Raw genomic sequence first — 23,054 nt, 5'->3', positions numbered from 1 at the left:
TCCACTTTTTGGAGCTTACAGATTTCAGGAAAAATCGCCATTAAAATTGCTGAAATTTGTATTTGGTGTACATAAAGGTTTATATAAATCGGTTCGTAGAATTATCGATATATGCCGACTTTTTGGTATGTTCCCTATATTTCCATTGCATGTATCTGTAAGTATAATTATGGTGGAGGGTATCCAAAGTTCGGCCGAACTTAACGCCTGTTTAATATTGACCCAACTCATATGGTACTCTCAATATGGCGATTTTGAAACGTTTTTCAATAAAATTGGCTATAATTTGGTATTTTGTGTTCTCATAAAGTTATCACCACATCTCCGCACTAAAAATTACTAATATGGACCCATGTCGGTATTTAGAGAATTTTGAAAACGTTTTTCATGTCAATTGGCAATTCGGCAAAATATCTTAAAGACTAGGTCCTAAATACCTAAAAATATATCACAGTTACAGTTTTTCAATGGGAAAATATGTTTTCTTGTCCACAAACACAAAAATCGACTAGCTCATTTAGCATACGGAAAATATTTTGTGATCTTTATATTGGGGCTATGTTAAGAAAATGGACCTACAGTTTGGGTAGGTAATTAAACATATGGAATATACAATGTGATCTTCATATATAGGCACTATATCAGAATAAGAATCTACATTGAGAGATTATAGTAAATAAGTCATTGATCCACCTAGGCCTTGGAATGCTACATTACAGCTATTTTGTTTGACAATACGGAAACGTCACCAAAATTTCCTAGGAACAGCCAACTATATTTACTCCTGTTGAAAAATGCTCTAAGAACATACATAATTTTGGTAACTCTTTAAGTGTGTTAATTTTTCAGTTGTCATTACATTAACCTGAAAATATTCCAATAAGAAGGGGAGGCCCTTTTCATCTGGGCCTACATCTACAACAGAAATTCACACCTACAATAATTAATTAGCTTGTCAATGTTTGTGTGTTCGCCTATACCTATATATCGCACGACATGAAATGCGTGTGAAAGCGACTATTCTTTTCTATTTATTCTCTTTGTACACTGTTCAAGTCATATCCAATTTGTCGGCTGTCACAAACATTCAATGTTAATAACTTAATCAGTTCGGTTGGGTCCAACACTCTCTGCATTAATTCATCCATTTTCGCTATTGTGTGGTGTGTGTGTGCGTGTTTGTGTGAAATACTCCGAATACTGCTAACAAATTCAAATAACCACAAATGCTGCCCATTCAAAGGCTCGTTCTTGTTATTCTAATTTTGAGTGGTTGTCTTACAGCTGTGTTTGGTGGTTTCAATGTTGACCGTAATCTTACCGATTTTAGGCGGCATCGCGAGAAAAGAGGTTTGATATTTGAAAATGGAGGTGCCATTAAGGTAATTCTAAATCTGTAAATGGAATTTTGCAAATTACATTTAGGTTAAGAGAAAATGTGAATATGGAAACGGTAGGCTAGGAACGAGCAGGACACCATGTCGGAAGTTAGAAGATGCTGTTAAGAGGTTATGAAACAGAATGCCATTCTAGTAAATTTTTACATATTTGTAGTCAATTATTTACATATTTGTAGCCTTATTGTCACTAAATTCGATCGGAACTTAGCGGTTCAATTGAATTATTACCAAAGCTAACTCAATTTCATCATGCCAGAGAACTTGTCAGGTACAGATTTTGAAAACTTACCAATTACATTGATGCGGTAATGGTTCGATATCGGAAATATCGCATATAAATATCAAGTTTTCCCTAGACCCGTTGACTTGGTTCTCGGCACATTGACCTAATTTTAACTATTCTTTTTCAACAAATATTAATATTTTAACTCCTAATATATTTTTACAATTTTCTTTAACAGCTTGTAATTGGTCCCATTATGCCCGTTCAGCTGGGAGATCCCATTGTTTGGCGATCCCTTATCTGTTTATATAATATACATGTGGGCGATTATAAGATGCCAAGTACCCCAATTTATCCGTGGGATAAATGGGAGAATATATATGCCAGATCGAAGGCATTTAATGGCAAATTAGAACCGGACTATTCAAGAGAGTTATTGTACGCGGCTCTGGAAGGTTTTATGAATAGACCGCATGGCCATGGTAGGGAATGTCTTTTACGGTCGATTTGTGAAAATGCTCAAATTGATCAACATATGGATTTTTTTGGTGAAATATTAAATGTGATATTGACGTGAGTATATACGGTCTGATGCATTCACAATACTTTATAATAAAATGGAATGTATGCCTTTTTATGATTTCATTCTTTCAGACCCGGTAAAGAAGACTTAGATGAAGATTATCGCAGTGCCTATGAGATGGGTCGAAATGGTGTTAATTGCCTAAAGTATTATATAAATTGTCCCAAAGGAGCAAATATTTTTGATCAGTTTATTCATGAGAGTTAATTGAACTACATTTTTTTTGAAAAGTCTAGATCTCTATGCAATTAAATATCAACAAATCAATACTCATATTCAAACACATTTAGTTTAACTTTTGTTATGTTAAATAAGTAAAAATGCCATTAAGTTTTTATGCGTTCAAAGTCTTTGAACAATTCCTTGGATTATTTTTTCGAAATGAAAAGAACTTGTGTGAGGGAATACCTATCTTCGGAATGGATTGATAGAATGCTGGAAAGCAGAATTATCAACTCATCCTTAGGAGAGAGTTCCGTGAGGAAATCTGTCAACAGAGGCACACCTCAGGGAGGAGTACTTTCCCCCCTTTTGTGGCTTCTGGTGATAAATGAGATACTTATGAAATTCAATCATGTCAGGATAAAGGTAGGCTACCGCCTTTATCCTGCCGATGATGTAGTCTTGCTGGTTGGGGGTAAGTTTATAACGACAATATCAGACATCCTGGAGGGTGCCCTTTCTACTCTGTCTAATTGGGCTTGCACCAAAGGTCTTGGTGTAAACCCCACTAAAATCGAACTGGTGCTCTTAACTAGGAAGCACAAAATTCCTAGTTTCCGTCTGCCATCACTTGGAGGAGTGTCTTTAACCCTTTCTGATGAAGCTAAATATCTTGGCACTATCCTAGACCGCAAGTTACTGTGGAATAGGAATGTTGAGGAACGCTCCAGGAAGGGATTGCCGACACTCTATTCATGCAAGAATTCCATAGGCAAGAGTTGGAGATTGAGACCCGGAATTATACACTGGCTGTACACGACGATCGTCTTACCCATACTTACTTATGGTTGTCTTGTCTGGTGGCAGGGGGTGAACAAAAAGAAACTGCTGACAAAACTGAGCGATCGGCTTCAATTCTGATCACCGGAGCATTAAGAAGTACACACCTTGAATGCAATCTTGAATCTCCAACCATTGGATATTCTGATCAAATTCCAGGCGGCCAGATGCGCCCTGAAACTCTGGGAACCAGATGCCTTGAAATCGCTGAACTGTGGTCATGCCAGCATCCTAAACATAACGCCTGCTTATGACCTCTTTAGGGGAGATAGTCATATCAGTGATTATATTCCCCCCATAGGGACTTTAATGACATCAAAGTTGAATTTCCTAGTAGGGAATCCTGGACTAGTGGCTCCCTCTGCCTCTGCCAGGTCAGTCAATCATCACAGACGGGTCCAAGATGGAGGAAGGCACTGGGGCAGGCGTCTACTGTAGGGAATTAGGTATACAGTACTCATATAAAGTCAACAGTGACTGTAGAGCGTTTTTAACGACATTGAAGGGAATGAAATAGCCGACGAACTTGCTCGAGGGGGGTCACAGTTGTCCAGTCTTCTGATTGAGAGATCTGTGAAACCCCCTATTAGCTATTTCATTGGCAGAATCCGTGCATTCCATTGCGAGGTAGTCGGTAACAGATGGCTAAGGGAACCTGCTGGCCAGAATTCTCTCGTCTTCGCTGCTGGAACACAGCAAGAGAGAGATCAAAATCGTTGTGGGGATTATTACTGGTGACTGCAAAGTTAGATCTCTCACTTCTAAGTGGGACTCCAGTGGATTACTGTCGTCTATTTGAGGACGAAGAAGAACTGGAAACAATTGAGCACATCCTCTGCAAATGTCCATCGCTGATCAGCAGAAGACATAAACAATTTGGATGTTATGAAATTGATAATCTAGTCTTCTTCTCCAAAATAGACCCTAACCAAATTCTAGGCTTTGTCAAAAAATTGACTTGGCTAAAATAATCTCTCTTCCGCCCCCTTTTTTCCCACTATTTTTTCTCTCTACTCTTCCACTATCTTTTTTCTTTTCTTTATTGGTACACTTATACATAAAGGATGATCACAATGGACATAGTTTCCGAGTGGACGGTTGTTACAACCAAACGTACATCCCTAACCTAACCTAGACAAAATTATGCACAGAGTACTGAATTAGGTCTAGATTGATATGTGCAGAGTTTTGTTGAAATCGGTTCAAATTTATATATAGCTACCATATATAGTTTCGTCCTATTTTAGGTAAATGGTGCCCCAAACTGAAAATATTTGCCCATTGGGACAAAATTTTGCACATCGTACGTAATTTAGTTCAGTTTGACATCTGCGAAGTTTTTTTTTAAATCGGTCCAGATTTATATATAGCTCCCATATATATTTTCGTCCGATTTTATGTAAATCATGCACCAAACTCCCAATATTTGTCCGATTTAAACCAAATTTTGCACAGCATACGAAATTATGTCCAGTTTGGTGTGTGTAAAGTTTTGTTGAAATTGGTTCAGATTTACATATATCTCTCATACAAAATTTTGCGGACTTCATACAAATGTTATACCAAAAATTCAAGTCTGCCCGATTGACATGCAATATTTTTATAGATTTCAGAATGTCATGTGTATGGTTTTTATTGGTTCAAATATCTATGTAGATCACATTTGTTTTTTACCCGATTCCATGTATGTCTCTTCTATCAACAGGATATTTTACATAATATAATTTTTTATATGTACTCAAAGTGGTGGAAAGTATCGTATAACCCCGTCCAATTTTTTAACTTTCCTTACTGGTTTTTAGTATAGATATGTGGGGGTGCGGTTATAGGGGGAATACATTTCAACTTTGAACCAAATTTGAATGTATTATGAATAATTTTTAGCACGAAAATGAGCTATAATATAATATGAGAACCCAAAATACTAAATTACAACCAATTCAGACGAAAAACATGTCCAAAATACCGAATCTGCAATTAATTTTTTTTTTATGTCATATATTTTCATTATCAAAATCTGGTCGCCTTAAGAATATTATATGGGTTAAGGTTTGGACATAGCGTCCATAATAATGTCTTGGCATTTTTCCATATTTTGAAGGAAGAAGGGTAATATAATAGTTCTATATCCGGACATAGCTTCCTTATAAAGGTTCCGTCCCATATGCGAACTCATAAGGATTTTGAATGTTTGCATCGCTCTCCCACAAAGACCCCGTCTAATTTTCGGTAACTCAGTTTTCCAAAATGAGAAATTTAAATTTAGTTTTTCATTTTTCCAAAAGAACAACCTACTAGCCGATACCATATGAAGTTCACGACCTTTTTGTATATATTATGAATGTACAATACATTGCGGCAGATATAAACCAGTAAGGAAAGCATTAAAGTCGGACGGGGCCGACTATATGATACCCTTCACCACTTTGGGTATATTCAACAGATGAATCCTAGCAGACGTCGCATTTTTGAAGGACCAGTAAAATGAAAGTGGATCCATAAACCTGTCATTCTGCAACCGATACTAAATTTTTCATTTGGTCAAATATATAAGCTATATCTAAATCTGAACCGATTTCAGGAAACTTAGAACATATAATTTTAGACCTAATTCATTACGCTGTGCCAAATTTCGTACAAATCGAAAGATATATAGGGATTTTGCTGCACCAATTACATGAAATCGGACGAAAATATACATGGGAGCTATATTTAAATCTGAACCGATTTCAGGAAACTTAACACACATCATTCTTGACCTAATTCATTACGCTGTGCCCAACTTCGTGCAAATCGAATGATATATAGGGACTTTGGTGCTCATTTACATTAAATCGGATATATATATATATATATATATATATATGGGAGCTAATATATATGGGAGGTGTATCTAAATCTATATCTAAATCTGAACTGATTTCTTCCAATTTCAATAGGGTTCGTCCTTGGGCCAAATAAGTAACCTATGACAAATTTTATCCAAATCGGATCATAAATGCGACCTGTACTTTTTTCAAAAAAATACATGGACGGACGGACAGACTGATATGTGTAAATCGACTCTGAAAGTGATTCTATGCGTATTCTCAAAAGGAACCATGTGTCTATCTCGTTTCCTTTTACCCGTTACAAACATATGTTCTAAGATATAATACCCTGTACCACAGTGTGGTGAAGGGTATAAAAAATTCGCCCCGTTCAACACTAAATATGATTAAAATTGATTATAATGTATTTCATACACAATCATTTAAATCTATCATGAAATGCGGCTACAAACGATTTAAGCCCAGTATATAAGAGTCGATAATAAATTAAAACCGATATGAATACATTGTAATTGCTGAGTTGGAATATAAATTACTTAATAAATTTTAAACTAAATTTTCTACGGCTAAATACCTAATTCTCCTCTTTATGTGCGAGTGTGTGTGCGACAGTTTCTTTGTAAAATTGTGTGCGGTTGCAGGTGTATTAATGAATAAATAATAAATACATCAATCCTTTAATATTTAATGAATGAATATTTTGCTGTAAATTCAAAAATTTAATTAATAACAGAGCAACAGAATCCAGAATATGTATGGCAAAAGATTAAGGTCAACAGGTCAGCCTGTCTTTCTCAAATTTTGAAATATAACACGAGAGAGGAACACACGCACACAAACATAACTTTTCATACAGCCGAACATTTCTACATCTTGGGTACACACAGAGGACTTTAACGTGACACATACAAAAATATCCCACAACACAAATAAAAACCGAGTATATACAAGGTATGGAGGCTGCTACATTACTAGACAAAATATATCCCATTGTACAAACAAACATACCGTAGTATATAACGGCAACTTGGTTACCTTCGAACAAATTTGGGTTATTCCACCGAGACACATAAAAACCAGATGAGTAATAACAGGATGGAGCAGGAGGACTAGCAACCGGAGTATCACCGTTTGCCCAACTGTAGTGTAAACAGCCAGCCGAACATGAGACCATAAACACAAACTAATGGCTGAGAATGAAATTCGGTCGCACTTACATACATGTATATTTAGATTTGCCTGTTTGTGTCTGATGACATGTCATGTGTACCGAGATAGACTGGTATCTAGGATGAACAAACAAAGATAAATAAACAACTGCATGTACATACACACATACATTTGTACATTTAAGAATAGCAATTGTTATCTATGGAAGTGTAAAACAAGAAGAACACCAAACGCATTTACCATTTGTTTCGTTAAAATTATTCTTGAACGAATGTAAATGGTGGCGGGGTGGTACTTGTATGTGTAAATTGAACTACGGCCAGAGACAATCTGAAATGATGTTTGTGGCATTAAATTTTTTGACAATAATAAAATGCCAGTAAGGAAAAAATAATTCTGGCAGTGTGCACAACAATAACATACCTTACATATCTGTATAGATGGTCGTTATTTGCATAAGAATAATAAATCCAGAGAAATGTTTTTGTATACGGAGGCTATTTCTTAGATATAATGACAACAATTACAGCAAACATTGGCTCAAATTAAATTTACAGGAACAGAATGAGAAAATGTTGCAATAAAATGGAAGTCCAATAACAGCGATATTAACAATTAAAAACGTGTCAATCGTTGTTGCCGACAGATATAAATATTCAGCCTTTTGGTTACAGAGTTCTAGGGAGTTACACACAAGCTTTATTAGTCGCTTTACGTTTTTAACAAAAAGCAGACCATTTGTGGAGAGGTGCCAGAGATGGTTGGCCTTGGATCTTATTTTCGGAATTAATGTAGGTTTGGTAAAATATTACCATTCAGTACAAATAAAATTTAAAAATTTAAAAAAAAAATGTTGCCCTTTGTGCTCTCATTTTACACAGGTATGCTTAAAATATTTAATTGTGAAAAGTGTTGCTCAAATTGGATATTCTGTTTGCATGGTATTATAATATTAATTTTCAGCAACATTTTGACCTTTTTGTGGAACGTTTTGAAAGAACTGGACGGGTGGGTCCTTATATGTGAGCTATGTCTAAAAGTGTACCTATATAGTCCTTCTTCGAACTTTACCTCCCTGTAGAAAAAATATACAATTTAACAATTAACTATACTCTCCATGTTAGGGTGGAGTGTTTATAACCAAATTATCGCATGATATTATAAAATTTTATTTCAACACAATTTTGCGAACTTGATTTGCTGATTGTGATCCTGTCACAGCCACATATCGTGATTTAATTTATGATTTACATAATCGTTCAAATACCAAAATTGTGAAGAGATTTAAACATACTGGAGCGGTCACAAATATTGTAAGGACTGTGCATAATCGTTTCGCTCGTTACGCTGAAAATATCACTATTGTAAGTGTCTCCGAAGACCCGAATATGTCGATTCCTCGTCCTTCTCTGGGATTGGGACTTCTTACCGCACATTACGGATAATTTTGCATTAAGATATACACTTAAATATGTGGAATGGTTGCTTGAACCGCAGGTGGTCCTGGTTTTCTTACTGCTTTCGATTTGAGTTGACACATTTTTATACCCTTCACCACACTGTGATACAGGATGTTATGTCTTTGTACATATGTTTGCAACAGGGAAAATGAATCGAGGTAGACACATGGTTCCTTTTGAAAATATGCAGAGAATCACTTTTTAAGTCGATTTATGCATGTCCGTCCGTCCGTCTGTCTGTCCATGTTAAATTGTAAACAAATTACAGGTCGCATTTGTGATCCGAATTAGATGAAATTTGGCATAGGCCACTTATTTGGACCGAGGAGGAACCCTATTGAAATTGAGACAAATCGGTTCAGATTTTGATATAGCTCCCATATATATTTCCGTCCGATTTAGGATAAATAGTGTACCAAAGTCCCTATATATCTTTCGATTTGCACGAAATTTGGCACAGCGAACTGAATTAGGTCTAGAATGATATGTATTAAGTTTCCTGAAAATCGGTTTAGATTTAGATATAGCTCCCATATATATTTTCGTCCGATTTAATGTAAATGGTGTACCAAAGTCCCTACATATCTTTCGATTTGAACGAAATTAGGCATAGCGTCATGAATTAGGTCTAGAATGATGTGTGTTAAGTTTCCTGAAAATCGGTTCAGATTTTGATATAGCTCCCATACATATTTTCCTCCGATTTAATGTAAATGGTGTACCAAAGTCCCTACATATCTTTCGATTTGCACGAAATTTGGCACAGCGTATTGAATTAGGTCTAGAATGGTGTGTTTAAAGTTTCCTGAAAATCGTTCCAGATCTATAAATAGCTCGCATATATATTTTCGTCCGATTTAATTTCAATGGTGCACCAAAGTCCCTATATATCATCCGATTTGCACGAAATTTGGCACAGCGCACTGAAATAAGTCTAGAAAGATGTGTGTTAAATTTTGTGAAAATCGGTTTAGATTTCAAAATAGCTCCCATATATATTTTCGTCCGATTTTATGTAAATAGTGCACCAAAGTCCTTTAATATCTTTCGATTTGCACAAGATTTGACAGAGCGTAATAAATTGAGTCTAGAATGATGAGTGGTAAGTTTCGGGAAAATCGGTTCAGATTTCGACATACCTCCCATATATATTTCCGTCCGATTTTATGTAAATGGTGCACCAAAGTCCCCATATATCTTTCGATTTGCACGAAATTTGGCATTGCGTACTAAATTAAGTCTAGAATGATGTGCTAAGTTTTCTGAAAATTGGTTGAGATTTAGATCTAGCTCCTATATATATTTTCTTCCGATTTTATGTAAATTGTGCCCAAAAGACCCAAAGTTTATACAATTACCACAAAATTTTGTACAAGGAACTGTAATTAATAAAAAATGTACGCCGATTGACTTAAAACTTTACACAACGTAGTGAAATTAATATAACCTAGTGAGTGGAAAGTTTCGATGAAATCGGTTAAGATTTCGATATAGCTTTTGTATATATTCCTGTTCGATTTTAAGTAAATGGTGCCCCAAACTCCTCATGTTCATCAGATATTTATCCAAATAATCATTAATTGATTTACATAATTTTGTCACATTGTAAGAAGAAATATCTGACCAAATGAAAAAATTGGTATTAGTTACAGAATGACATGTTTATGGATCCAATTTCATGTTAATGGTCCTTCAAAAATGCGACGTCTGTTATGAATTACCTGTTGAATATACCCAAAGTGCTGAAGGGTATCATATAGTAGGCCCATTTCAGTTGAAAGAACAAATGAATTGGACCTATTATAACTGTATTTAAAATCATAGTTCAAATCCATGTTTTCCGTAATGCTATAATCTCTTCGGGCAATGTGTAAAATTGACTACGAAACTGTATGTACATTTGTGTGTACACTATGTACACACAATAGAATCCCAATACTACTCTGTCGAGTTAATCGTTAGTTTCTCCCTCCATGTCATTGTGACATTCTAATTTAAGGGATACATACATATGTATGTATATAAATGTATGGATGGTGCATCTATTGTCAGGTGAAAATGAGTACGAGTTTGGCAATAAATGTGAAGTGCAATAAGGCCAGGAAATTGAAACATCATGCATAAAACTACAGTGAAACCTTGTTTCAAAAATAATTTGCAAAGATATTGGGATATTGGATAATTTGTTTCATTTTAAGGTTTCACTGTAAAATACACACATGTATACATACATAATACTTTATGGCAAAATGTAACTACTAAATTGTAATTTTGAATTCAAAAAGGCAATGACATTTTGGTGTTGTTGTTATTATTAACTGAACAACTTCCACAAAATTGCAACAGAAACCATACTGGAAAACACAGTGGCAAATAGCAAAACATGTTCCCCAATGTTATAATCGAATATTTCAATTTCCATTTCATATGTTTTCATACCTTATAGAGTAGATATACTCATTCATCTACATTGCTCAGGACTCTAGGTCAGTTCACCTTGTGGTAATGTCCCATATAACGGTACCGCTTTATTTTCGATATATTATAATATTTGCAGAAGATCTTCGATCTTGATCCATGGTTTGATATAACACTCATATAAAGATCACTCTCCATTTTCGGTGCAATTGAAGGGGTGTGCAATTGTCCATTATAGGTCCATATTTTAAATTGCCCCTATACAAATATCCCGCTAAATTTTTAGTAGCCCAGTTTTGAGTGCTTGTAATTTGGAAATGACAATCTGTTTGTCTGTTGAAATCATTGTAGATCTCACAATATTATATATATATATATATATATATATTTGAATATTTGCACGTATATACCTCCCTGGATGTTTGGTATTTAAATTTTTTTCACTTTTTGTCTAGACCTCATATAAAGGATCTGACCAGTTTTAAGCTATATGCCGCCATTTGCTCTTTTCCTCGTTTTTAATTTCACAGACTAACTTAACGAGGTTTTTTACGCTTTTAAATAAAACCTGCGTTACATATACGTTTATACGTGGGATATGTATGTGTGGCCTATATATTCTGATCATTTTTCTGATAAGAATTTTCAAACCCGATGCACTGTTTAACTATATACAATACGCCATTGGCTTTAACTATTTGTATTTTAGTTATGTTTGTTGTTATTGGTATGTACTAACGTATGTATATGTTGTCATCTGCATGGGCTGTTTCATGTTCAGAATGTGAGTGATGTTACACAGAATCATGTAATTGCCCATATATATGTATGTGGGTTAATACACTGAAGAAAAAACAAATCACGAATTTTGCTGTAAAGAATAAGGGCGTTACGTCGAATAATATTGTATAATTAATTTTATTTTGATTTGATGCGATGTGTTAACGTATTTTCACATATATAAATAATTATCTTTTATGATATTTATAAAGTACGGTGCTGGAATTCGATATAATTCAAACTAAGTTTTTAAACCAATTTGTGTTTCTTCATAGAAAGTGTGTCATTGACCGTCCGTTGTCCATTATAATTTGTAAACAAGATAGAGGCCACAGTTATGAACCAATCTTCACGAAATTTTGCATGTACGATGGGTCATCCTTCAATGGGAGGTTATTGTTTTTGGAACTGATCCTTTAATATTTAGGAGATGAAATGGACCAAAAACTTTATTTTTGTCGGTTTTTCTGGTCGCTTCAGAGGCCGCAATTATGGCCCAAACACCCGGAATTTTTGCATGGAGATGGGAATCGCACCAAAGAATAAACATGCCTTTTTGATAAAGATCGTTCAATATTTAGCGGGTCAAATGGACCATGACTTTTGTGTGAAAAATTACAAAATCTTTCATTTTTAACATATATACTTGTATCCTGAAGGACATATACCTAATGAAGTTGATAGTATATCCAAGAGGAAAATGTTGTTGACCTTCAAATTAATACCAATTATATGGCTGTATGTACTCTGATGTGGGAGTTATCCGTAATTAGGTAAAGGTGACTATGTGCCTAGTATTACTATTACTCCATTAGAGGACGGAAATGTCGCGCTGATCGCTTTGAAATTATACATGAAGTTCCGATTATGGTCAAGGACGACGCCTATAGTTTTCGGTGAAGTTGAGATTTCATTCAGGGGTGCAATGAACCGAAAAGTTTAATTTTGTCAGATTTTCTAGTCGCTTAAGAGGCAATTATCATATGCAGTACATCACATATTTTACAAAGTGAATGGGGATCTGACCAAATAATTAGAGCGACTGTTTAGATGATATTCGGTCAATATTCCGAGGGTCAAATTAACAAAAACCCAAAGAGACCAATTTTATATTTTATTGTAAAAATTCACTTCAAGAAAACAACATTTCGGAAAATATGCCAGGGTTAGAAAGTGAAGTTGTTGATCTATAATCGGCAAAAAGGGTGCAAATATTACGAAATATTACCCAGACTCAGAATATAGAACCGCAGAAAGTTTGATTTTCGTGGTAATTGTGTAGGGTATCATATGGTCGGCCCCGTCCGACTATACTGCTCCGCTCACTGGTTTAAATTTGGTGACGTTTTGTACCACATAGACTTACGTTTATTATAAAAAAGTCACCAAATTTTAAAAACCTATGTTATATACACAGTTTTTTTTTTGTGCTTGAAATTGAAAAAAAAAAACGGTCAAAATGACCGCCTTTGGCAATGTAGTATTAAGGGAATGGAGCGTTTAAAAATGTTAATGCAGGTGTATTTTGCTACACCTACACCTGAAATTTTGCAAAATCCAACCTATACCGTAAGAAATACGTGATAAAGATATGGGCAAGGCCGGATCAAGTTTTACTAAGCTCCCATATAACGGCTCCCCGATTTTTTTAATTTTAGGATTTTTGATACGCTTTTAGACGAATAGGCGATAGTTTGACATTTAAGTTTCTTTGGTTATTTATATATTTCGGTATATTGAGGATTGTAAACACGTTTATCTATCAAATTGGCTGTAGTTTGGTATATAAGATAATAATTAGGTACCAAATGCCAAAAAATGCCTATTTTTTGGTTCAATATTTTTTTCACTTTTATAACCTGATAACCAATTGAGAATGAATGATATTTGTGAGTCTATGAACACCCCAGAAGGAAAAATTCGCTATAGGTCAAGGTTTGGAGATATGGCGTTATTATTTTTTTGCCGTTATGAAAAATACACCAAGAATAAAAATCGAAGAAAAAAACGGTTTTTTAAATTTTTGAACCGGATATTGATATAAGGAAGTAGGGTTCCTACATCATATGTATATTATTAGAAAACTGGTTTCGCTTTTATATTCACCAATACTCGGCAATTTTTCGAACAAAATTTTCCTCAGCGATGATGCACATTTCCCAATCGGTGGGTATGTTAATAAACAAAATTGTAGCATTTTGGGTTCTGAGAATCATTAAGTAATTGAAGAGATGGCATTACATCCAGACATTGTTTGTTGCGTTCTTTGGTCCGAAGGTGTGACTGAACCTTTTTTCTTCGAAATGGACTATGGATCTACTTTCACTGTCAATTCAAAGCGTTATGGTTATATGATAACAGATTTTTTTTGACTGCTTGGAGAATATGTGGTTTCAATAAGTCGGTGCCAAATGCCACACAGCTCGGGCGAATATGGCTTTATTGCAAGATACATTTCCTGAAATTTCTCTCTAGACAACTATGTAGGTTATAATATAATACAACCCATTATAATATACCTTTGTATGATTTACAAATTTTAAGCATTTTTTTCTCAATGTAATAGTTTGCAAGCTTTTGCGTATTCTTTGTAAAGTTTTGTGTGAGCGTTGCATTGCCTAATTCATACCAAACTACTTTTACCATTCATGTTGGTATACGGACGGTGTTCAGAGTACTTTTCCCACACAAACACACACACCGAAACACTTACAGACTTACAGACAATAAACACCTACATGCACTCGGACATACAAAATACAAATACGCAACACATATCGTATTTGTGAGTACTTTGTAAATGTCGACGTTTTGTATCTCTGAATGTATTCCAAATGGGTTTGGTTTGCGGCGACAACTTACGGCCATGGTTTAGATTTACACACCGACAAATCTTCGAATGCACATATACAGCCATAGCCACTGTAGGTTCTATTCTAAGTGTTGATAAATGATTGTGGGCGTTGTGACTAAACGTTTAACGTTTTTTGGCTTTGCTTATAATCAAAGATGTTCAAATTTGAAATGTTGCCTGTGACTGTGTATGTCTGCGTTGGTATTTCACAAATTAGTCAACGTTTTCTAACGTGTCGTAAGATTTGTGGAATTACATTTAATTATTTGGGGAAAACGAACATTCAACTCATAGTTGAATTTGGAGGAGAAAACGACATTACATGAAATGGAAGGAATTTCAATGTTGTTGTTTTTTTATTTTTCTTGAAGTAATGCGTATTTGTGTATGCTAATCGTGTGCGCTTATATCACTGCGTGTTATTAAAACTTTAATTGTTTATTTGTTTTTTTTTTTAATTAAATCAAGAAAACAAATATTGATAGAAAATAATACATTAAATATATGTTAAATATATACTTCGAATACAGAAATAATACATTGTGGAGGTATGATCTTTTTATTGGGCAGTATCTCCGCCATCTCAGTAATACATACAGAAGCTACAAATAATGATATACAGTTATCTCTTCAAGAATATCCTAACTTTGACATACGGCAATTTGTTTTCCTTCTGGGATTTTCATATACTCACCAAGGTCTTTCATCCCCAATATGAATTTTTCCAACCCCAGACCATAACCTCGATAATGGGGGTACCGTTATATGAAGGTAATCTTAAGATGTTGACCAATATTGCTATTTGGGAAGATGTGTCACCCTATGAAAACTTAACATACCAAATTATAGTAATTTTGATTGAAAAACGTACCGAATAGTACGGGAGTTATCCTAAAAAGTGGACCCATATCGATCATTTTTGGTAGGAAAATTTGCTACACAACATACTTAAAGGTGGGTCTACCTTTAAGTATACTTAAAGGTGGGTCTACCTTTAAGTATACCGATCGTCATATCTCGACTAGCTGATTCGATCTAGACATGTGTGTCCGTCCGTCTGTCCATTACGATTTGTAAACACGATACAGGCCACAGTTATGGACCAATCTTCACGAAATTTTGCATGTAAGATGGGTTCTGGCTAATGAAGACCCCTATTGTTTCTGGAAAAGATCGTTTAAAATTTAGGGGATGAAATGGACCAAAAACTTTATTTTTTTTCGGTTTTTTCTGGTCGCTCCAGAGGCCGCAATTATGACCCAAACATTTTTGCATGGAGAAGGGGATCGGGCCAAAGAATAAGCATGCCTGTTTTGATAAAGATTGGTCATTATTTAGCGCGTCAAATGTACCGTGACTTTTGTGTGGAAAATGACAAAATGTGTATTATATTTCGTATATATTTACTCCTGAAGGACCCGAGAAGTTGATAGTAAATCCAAGAGGAGTGGTTGACCTTTAAATTGATACCAATTGCATTGTAGTGTGTACTCGGATGTGGGAGTTGCACTTAAATATTTACAGGTCCTTACGTATTCATATATTATTTAGTAACCCATTACAACACTAGAGGGCGGAAATATTGCAATGATCGCTTTGAAATTTTCCATGAGGATCCAGGTATGGTCATAGACAATGCCTATAATTTTCGGTAATATTGGGATGAAATGACCCGAAAACTTAATATTTTGTGTTTTTATGAGTCAATTTATAGGCCACTATTGAAAGCCGAACATCACAACACAACCCCCGGTGAAGGGGATCTGGACAAGTACTTGGAAGAGCTGTACTGAATATTAGTAATATTTGTAGACGTCTAGTCGGTCAAGGGGGGTGCAAATATCGCGAAATAATGCCCAAGCTCAGAATATCGATCCATAGAAAATTGGATTTTCGTGGAAGTTGTGTAGGGTATCACATGGTCGGCCCTGTCCGACTATTCTGCTCCGCTCACTGGTTTTAAATATTTTTTGTTGAATTTCTTTACCCACCATGTAACCCTATATAAGCACTTCTGACTTTATTAATAAACATATTTACCATCAATATTTTTGCCACATATAAAATATATATATATTGAACACATATTACTTTCATAGACGTATATGTATATCCAATATGCATATGTGTATGTATACATACACATGCTGACAATGTTTAAGTGCTAAATGTTTCAACACCCCACAACGCCCACAAATTTAATTGAAATATTAAATAACAACCATACAACTCCTGCGTACGCCAATACTTGTTCACTCATACACATGTACTCATACACACATCCAACTATTTATCCAACCCAGGCAATGTAATTCAAACTTCTTCGTCTATCACGAACAAACAAAAATTCTCACCATTCACTCAGTTGTTCATTCGTTCATCAGCATACATCTCACACTGCAAAGTGTTCTGATAAACAGCGTCCTTTCATACCAACAATCATTCGCCACAGTCTCCCCTCAAGATAAAAAAAAACAAATATTACATTTAATGGCACAATAAAGGAGGGTCCTGTGTCCTGCGATATTAAGTTAGCTAGCCAGCGGAAACAACACTAACCTAACCTAGGACGGACACTCGACAACATTTGGGTAGGTTATATAGAAAAGCCGCACAGATATTGGCGCGGTTTGTATGCTGAGAACGTGACAGTGCAAGGTGAACAAACCATAAGAAGAGAAAATGATACATAAACAAAAGTGGCTAAAGAAAATCACAGTAAAACATAAAAGTAAGAAACACAAAAACAGTGGAAATGTGTTGGACATGCGCTCTTAAATATGTAATAATGTAAATTGGACAAGGCAAATTGTGCAATAAAACACCACACCAAAATAAACTGAAAAAAACATAGTATTAATCAAGAGTAGTTGTACACATGACAGCATCCCGGCCGCAATGAGAACAAAAGAGGGCGGGAGAGAGAGAACAAAATTTATGCTGTTGAGGTATGGGAACTTGTCTCAAGTGTAATGTCAAAATTATGCACATTTTATCAGTCATACGCACCAGTAGTCCACTCACATACACTATCAGCAAAACCTGCGTAAACACCAGCTGTATTTGTTAATATTTGCATGTTTTATTCGGAAATGTGGTGAAACGGAAATGATCTAAAATGAGCGTTATTTTCAATGTGCTAATTAAAAATAATAATAAGAAAGGGACAAAATTTTATGTCAGCTAAATATACAATTTTATAGCACTCGTTGAGGTAAATTGAAATCCAAACCAAAAACGAACTCTTAAAACTTTATAAAAAAATAAATAGAATAAATGGGTTATATTTTTCAAAATATATTCAGATAGCATCACTTTTTAAGAACACAACAGTTTTTATTAAAAACTTGTAAATATTCCATAAACATTCAAAATAGGGGATTGTGCTCCTCTTAATATGTTCTTAACTACATACTTTAATTTATTTCTCTCTCGATAATGTAACTCATCTTCAAAGAGAACTAAATAATAATAATTACATGAGTGATCTTTCGCCCTAAAAAGGAATAAAACTTAAACTACTTACACGCTATTCGGTACTGATAAAAATTTTATTTCAATCCCGTTCGAAATACATATGGAAGTTATGGCTGCATCGGCACCAATTTCAACAAAACGCAATAACGTCATTCAAGTCCCAATTTGATACATTGTTCAAAATTTCGTGTTAATCGGACAAACATTAGGAGTTTGGAGCGCCATTTATGTAAAAACGGAGGAATATATATATGAATATGTGGGATCTACATAGAAATCTGAACCGATCTAAAACTTCTCGACACAATTTAGTACGCTATGATAAATTTCGTGAAAATGCAAGAATATATAGGGACTTTGGTACACTATTTATATAAAATCGGACGAAGATATATATGGGAGCTTTATCTAAACCTGAACCGATTTCCACGAAACTTAATACACATCATTCTACGCACAATTCAGTACGTGCAAATCGAAGGTTACATAATACTGTAGTCCACTATTTACATAAAATCGGACGAAAATATATATGGGAGCTATATCTAAATTTGTACCGATTTTCACGAAATTTTATACACATCGCTCTAGACTTAATTCAGTACACAATGCCAAATTTCGTGCAAATCGAAGGAAAATATATATGGGAGCTATATCTAAATCTGAACCGATTTTTTCCAATTTCAATAGGGTTCGTCCTTGGGTCGAATAAGTGACCTGTGCCAAATTTCATCCAATTCGGATTATAAATGCGACCTGTACTTTGTTTACAGACGGACGGACGGACATGCATAAATCGACTTAAAAAGTACCACAGTGTGGTGAAGGGTACAAAAATATCTTTTGCTTAGGTAACATAAATCTAAAGGTGTAAACCAGTGAGTGGAGCAGTATATTCGGACGGGCCGATCTTACGATACCCTACACAACTACCACGGAACTCTAACTTTCTGCGGATGTTTATTCCGAGTCTAGGTAATATTTCGTGATATGTGTCCCCTCTTGCCCGATTAGAGGTCAACAACACCGCTTCCACACATTTTCGAATATTAAAATGTTGTTTTACTTGGATTATATTCGAGTCGAAAACACACAAAAAATTAAGTTTTCGGTCCATTTCATCCCAAAATCTTAATCTGATCATTACCGAAAATTATAGGCGTTGTCCTTGACCATAACTGGAACTTCATGGAAATTTTCAAAGCAATTAGCGCTACACTTCCGCCCTCTAGTGTGGTAATGGGTTACTAAATAATATCCGAATACGTAAGCACCTGTAAATAAGTTAGTGTAAATGCCACATCCGATTACATACGACAATATAATTAGTATCAATTTAAACCATCAACCACTCCTCTTGGATGTACTATCAGCTTCTCGGGTCTATATCATGCTGGAGTAAATATATACGCCATAAAATACAAATTTTGTCATTTTTCACACAAAAGTCAGGGTCCATTTGACCCGCTAAATATTGACCGATCTTTATCAAAACAGGCTTGATTATTCTCTGGCCCGATCCCCTTCTCCATGCAAAAATTCGCGGTGTTTGGTCCATAATTGCGGCCTCTGGAGCGACCAGAAAAACTGACAAAAATAAAGTTTATGGTCCATTTCATCCCCTGAATATTAACCGATATTTTCCAAAAACAATAGGGGTCTTCATTAGCCAGAACCCATTCTACATGCAAAATTTCGTGAAGATTGGACCATAATTGTGGCCTGTATCGTGTTTACAAATTATAATGGACAGACGGACGGACGGGCACGCATGTCTAAATCGACTCAGCTAGTCGAGATATGACGATCGGTATACTTAAAGCTGGGTCTAGGACCAATATTTCGCGGCGTTACAAACTCTTGGGGCTGCACAAAGCTATAATACCCTGACAACATAGTTGTGTATGGTATAACTAGCTTGATCTTATTAACCAGTTAATATCGCCACGACCAGAAAATATTCGGCTTGGAAATGTCTCTTGCAATAAATTCATATTCCCTAGAGTTGTGTGGCACCGTCTTGTTGAAACCACATGCTTTCCAAGCCTTCAATAGCAGGCAAAAAAAGTCGGGTTTCTTCATTGCGCTCCGAATTGACGCTGACATTTGTTCCATATTCGTTTTCGAAGAAGTAAGGTCTAATCACACCTTCGGACCAAAGAACGCACCAAACAGTAACTTTTTTCTCTCCTTAATAAATTGCGGATTCTTAGACCGCAAGTACGACAAATTTGTTTAATAACATACCCATCGAGAGTGAAATGTGGTTCATCGCCATAAACAATTTTGAAAAATGTCCGTCCAATCTACCATTCAACGTATCTATAAGGGTGTAAATAGTCAATTGGTTTCTGTTTTTGTGTAAGGTGGATTTTGTATAGATGTAAGTGTAGATCTAAATATGAAATACGCCATAATGTTACGTAAGACATTCCTAATTCTTGTGAAGGATGAGGAATCGGCACATTCGGGCGGAAAGAGCAAAGCGATTGTACACAGGCCTTACATTTGCTGTTTTATTTTGCTTTTTTTGTTTCGTACAATCAGTTGTGAGTTGCAGGTCGTTAAAAATGGAACAAAGAGAAAATTCGGTATATTACAGTTTTTCTTTGACAAAGGCGAAAATGCAAGCCAAGGTGCTAAAATTGCGAATGGAGTTTATGGTTCCAATACTGTAACAGCCAATTATGTGCAATTTTTGTTTCGTAGAATTTTTGATGTTAAAGATGCACCTCTAGTAGGCATGTCAACGAAAATGTTGACTGGCAGGTTAGCAGTCGTAGCATCGCCCAGGAGCTAAAAATCGACCATAAAATTGTTTTAAACCATTTACAATTGACCAGAAACGGCCAGTATTGGCCAACAGGAGAGGTGTCGTGTTCCACCAAGTCAACGCTAGGCCACATAGTTCTTCAGTGACTCGCCAAAAACTTCGTGAGCTTGGGAAGTTTTAATGCATCCGCCATACAGACAGACTAGGCACCAAACGGTTTTCATATATTTCTTGCATTGCAAAATTTATTTAATGATAAACAATTGCTATCAAGGGAGGTTTGTGAAATCGACTACTAGAGTTTTTATTTTTCAAATAGAGATCAGGACTTTTTTGAGAGAGGCTTATAAAGTTACCTTTAAAGTGTCAACAAACGAAAAAAAAACAGTGCATATTTGACCCAAATCGGACATTCCGAAGCATGTTAAAGGGAGTCCTATAGCTTATATATATAAAGGATTTCTTTTTCCCCAGCCTAATACTAAGATCTCTATCGTGATTCAACAGACAGACGGATACGTATAAATCGACATGTATTTCATTCTGATCCAGACTACTTTTTTGGGTCTCCGGTGAATATTTCGATGTGTTGTATTTCGCAACATATTTTTAACACATTTTAGAGATTTTATGTGTGTCAGCAGTTTTTACATCTTAATAGCAAAAAATAAGTCAAGTCTTAAAGACATTTACACTTCTAATATTTTTCTTGACATCAGTCCTTCTTTTTTCTTTTCTCTTCTGACTGTACTGTTTCACTCTATGACCCCAGTACTTTTTTTCAATTCCACGAACATTTAAAATTTATTCAAGGAAAATATTAACAAAATCGGATTATATTCTATTAAAAATGATATGAAATAATCCATGAAGATGATAAAATAAATTGTATTAAGATGTACAGAAATGAATACCCTAATAACAATAATAACATAATGAATTATTCAGACATTCGTAATGTGAGTAACAGTCTTGCCTGATTTGCCTACTTCAGCAACATAAATAAAAAATAAAAACTCAAATAAATGCGTCATATTTTCATCCACGTCTTATATTCCTTTGGTATGGTCATGGGGGTGAACTAAATTAAATTATTGCTTGTTCAGTCAGCTGAACTGCTGCAAGTTGTTGTGGCTTTTGACCCCTTGCGATAGCATTTGGGTGCTTTTCTTAGTTTTACTTTTTTTATTTTTTCAATTTGTTTTTACCCGTTCTCTGCTGTATTTATGGCATAACAGGATTATGAAATTTATTAACGTATTTATTTGACGTAATTATGAGAAAAAATATAATTACCCTGTAAGCATAAACGTTGAATACACACACGTAGAGTAAGTGGTCATGGTTTTTATAGCAAAAAATAATTACTTGCCATTCATTAATAAATGTTGTGAAGTGAAATTTCCTGTAATAAATATGTGGTGTTCACAGATAAAGGTTTATATATATATGCTTCAACGTTGTTATGGTAGGAAACATAAGAAGTCGATTTTGTAATGTGTATTCAAATAATAAGACAGTTTACAAAGCTTTCGTGGAATAGTCGAACATAACATTTTTTCTTCGAATGTTGTCGGACAAACTATGTGTCTTTAGTACAATATTTACCGTCGATATTACATATGTGAGCTCTATCGATATATTACATGAGTCTCATTTACATGAAATTCGGTTGAAAACTACGATCAAAACCCTCAAAATACTGAAAATTAGAGGGTACCGTTATATGGGAGCTACCAGAAAAAATGGACCTATATGTATAATTTTTTGTGGAGAAATTGGGTACCCAATATTCAACTCAATATACCAAATTTCAGCGAATTCGGTTGAAAAACGCGCTCAAGAACCCCAAAATACGGAAAATTGGGGGATACCCCTATATTGGAGCTATGCCTAAACCTGCCTGCAGACAAAATACGACTCTATGCAACATATTGGCTCTATTTGGGTCTATCTCAACTCGTGATTACAGTGATTACAACAGACGGACGGAGAGACGGACATGCTTAGATCGTCTTAGAATTTTACGCTGATCAAGAATATATACTTTATAGGGTCGGAAATGATAATTTCGATGAGTTAC

General features: G+C 35.1%; 1 protein-coding gene across 1 annotated transcript; it reads left to right on the top strand.

The window, feature by feature from the left end:
- Positions 1-1,226: 1,226 nt before the first annotated feature.
- On the top strand, positions 1,227-2,413 carry LOC133327223 (uncharacterized). The gene is made up of 3 exons (XM_061535785.1): positions 1,227-1,382; positions 1,862-2,196; positions 2,278-2,413. Exons 1-3 carry the CDS (start codon positions 1,227-1,229, stop codon positions 2,411-2,413), a joined length of 627 nt encoding a protein of 208 aa, XP_061391769.1.
- The last annotated feature ends 20,641 nt before the right edge of the window (positions 2,414-23,054 follow it).

The sequence above is a fragment of the Musca vetustissima genome, unplaced genomic scaffold (genome assembly GCF_032173495.1).
Source record: "Musca vetustissima isolate MV318-11 ecotype Yass unplaced genomic scaffold, APGP_CSIRO_Mvet_v1 utg35058, whole genome shotgun sequence".
In the NCBI taxonomy this organism is placed as follows: domain Eukaryota; kingdom Metazoa; phylum Arthropoda; class Insecta; order Diptera; family Muscidae; genus Musca; species Musca vetustissima.
Note: the sequence above shows the minus strand (reverse complement) of the source record. Positions and strands in the feature narration are given on the sequence as shown.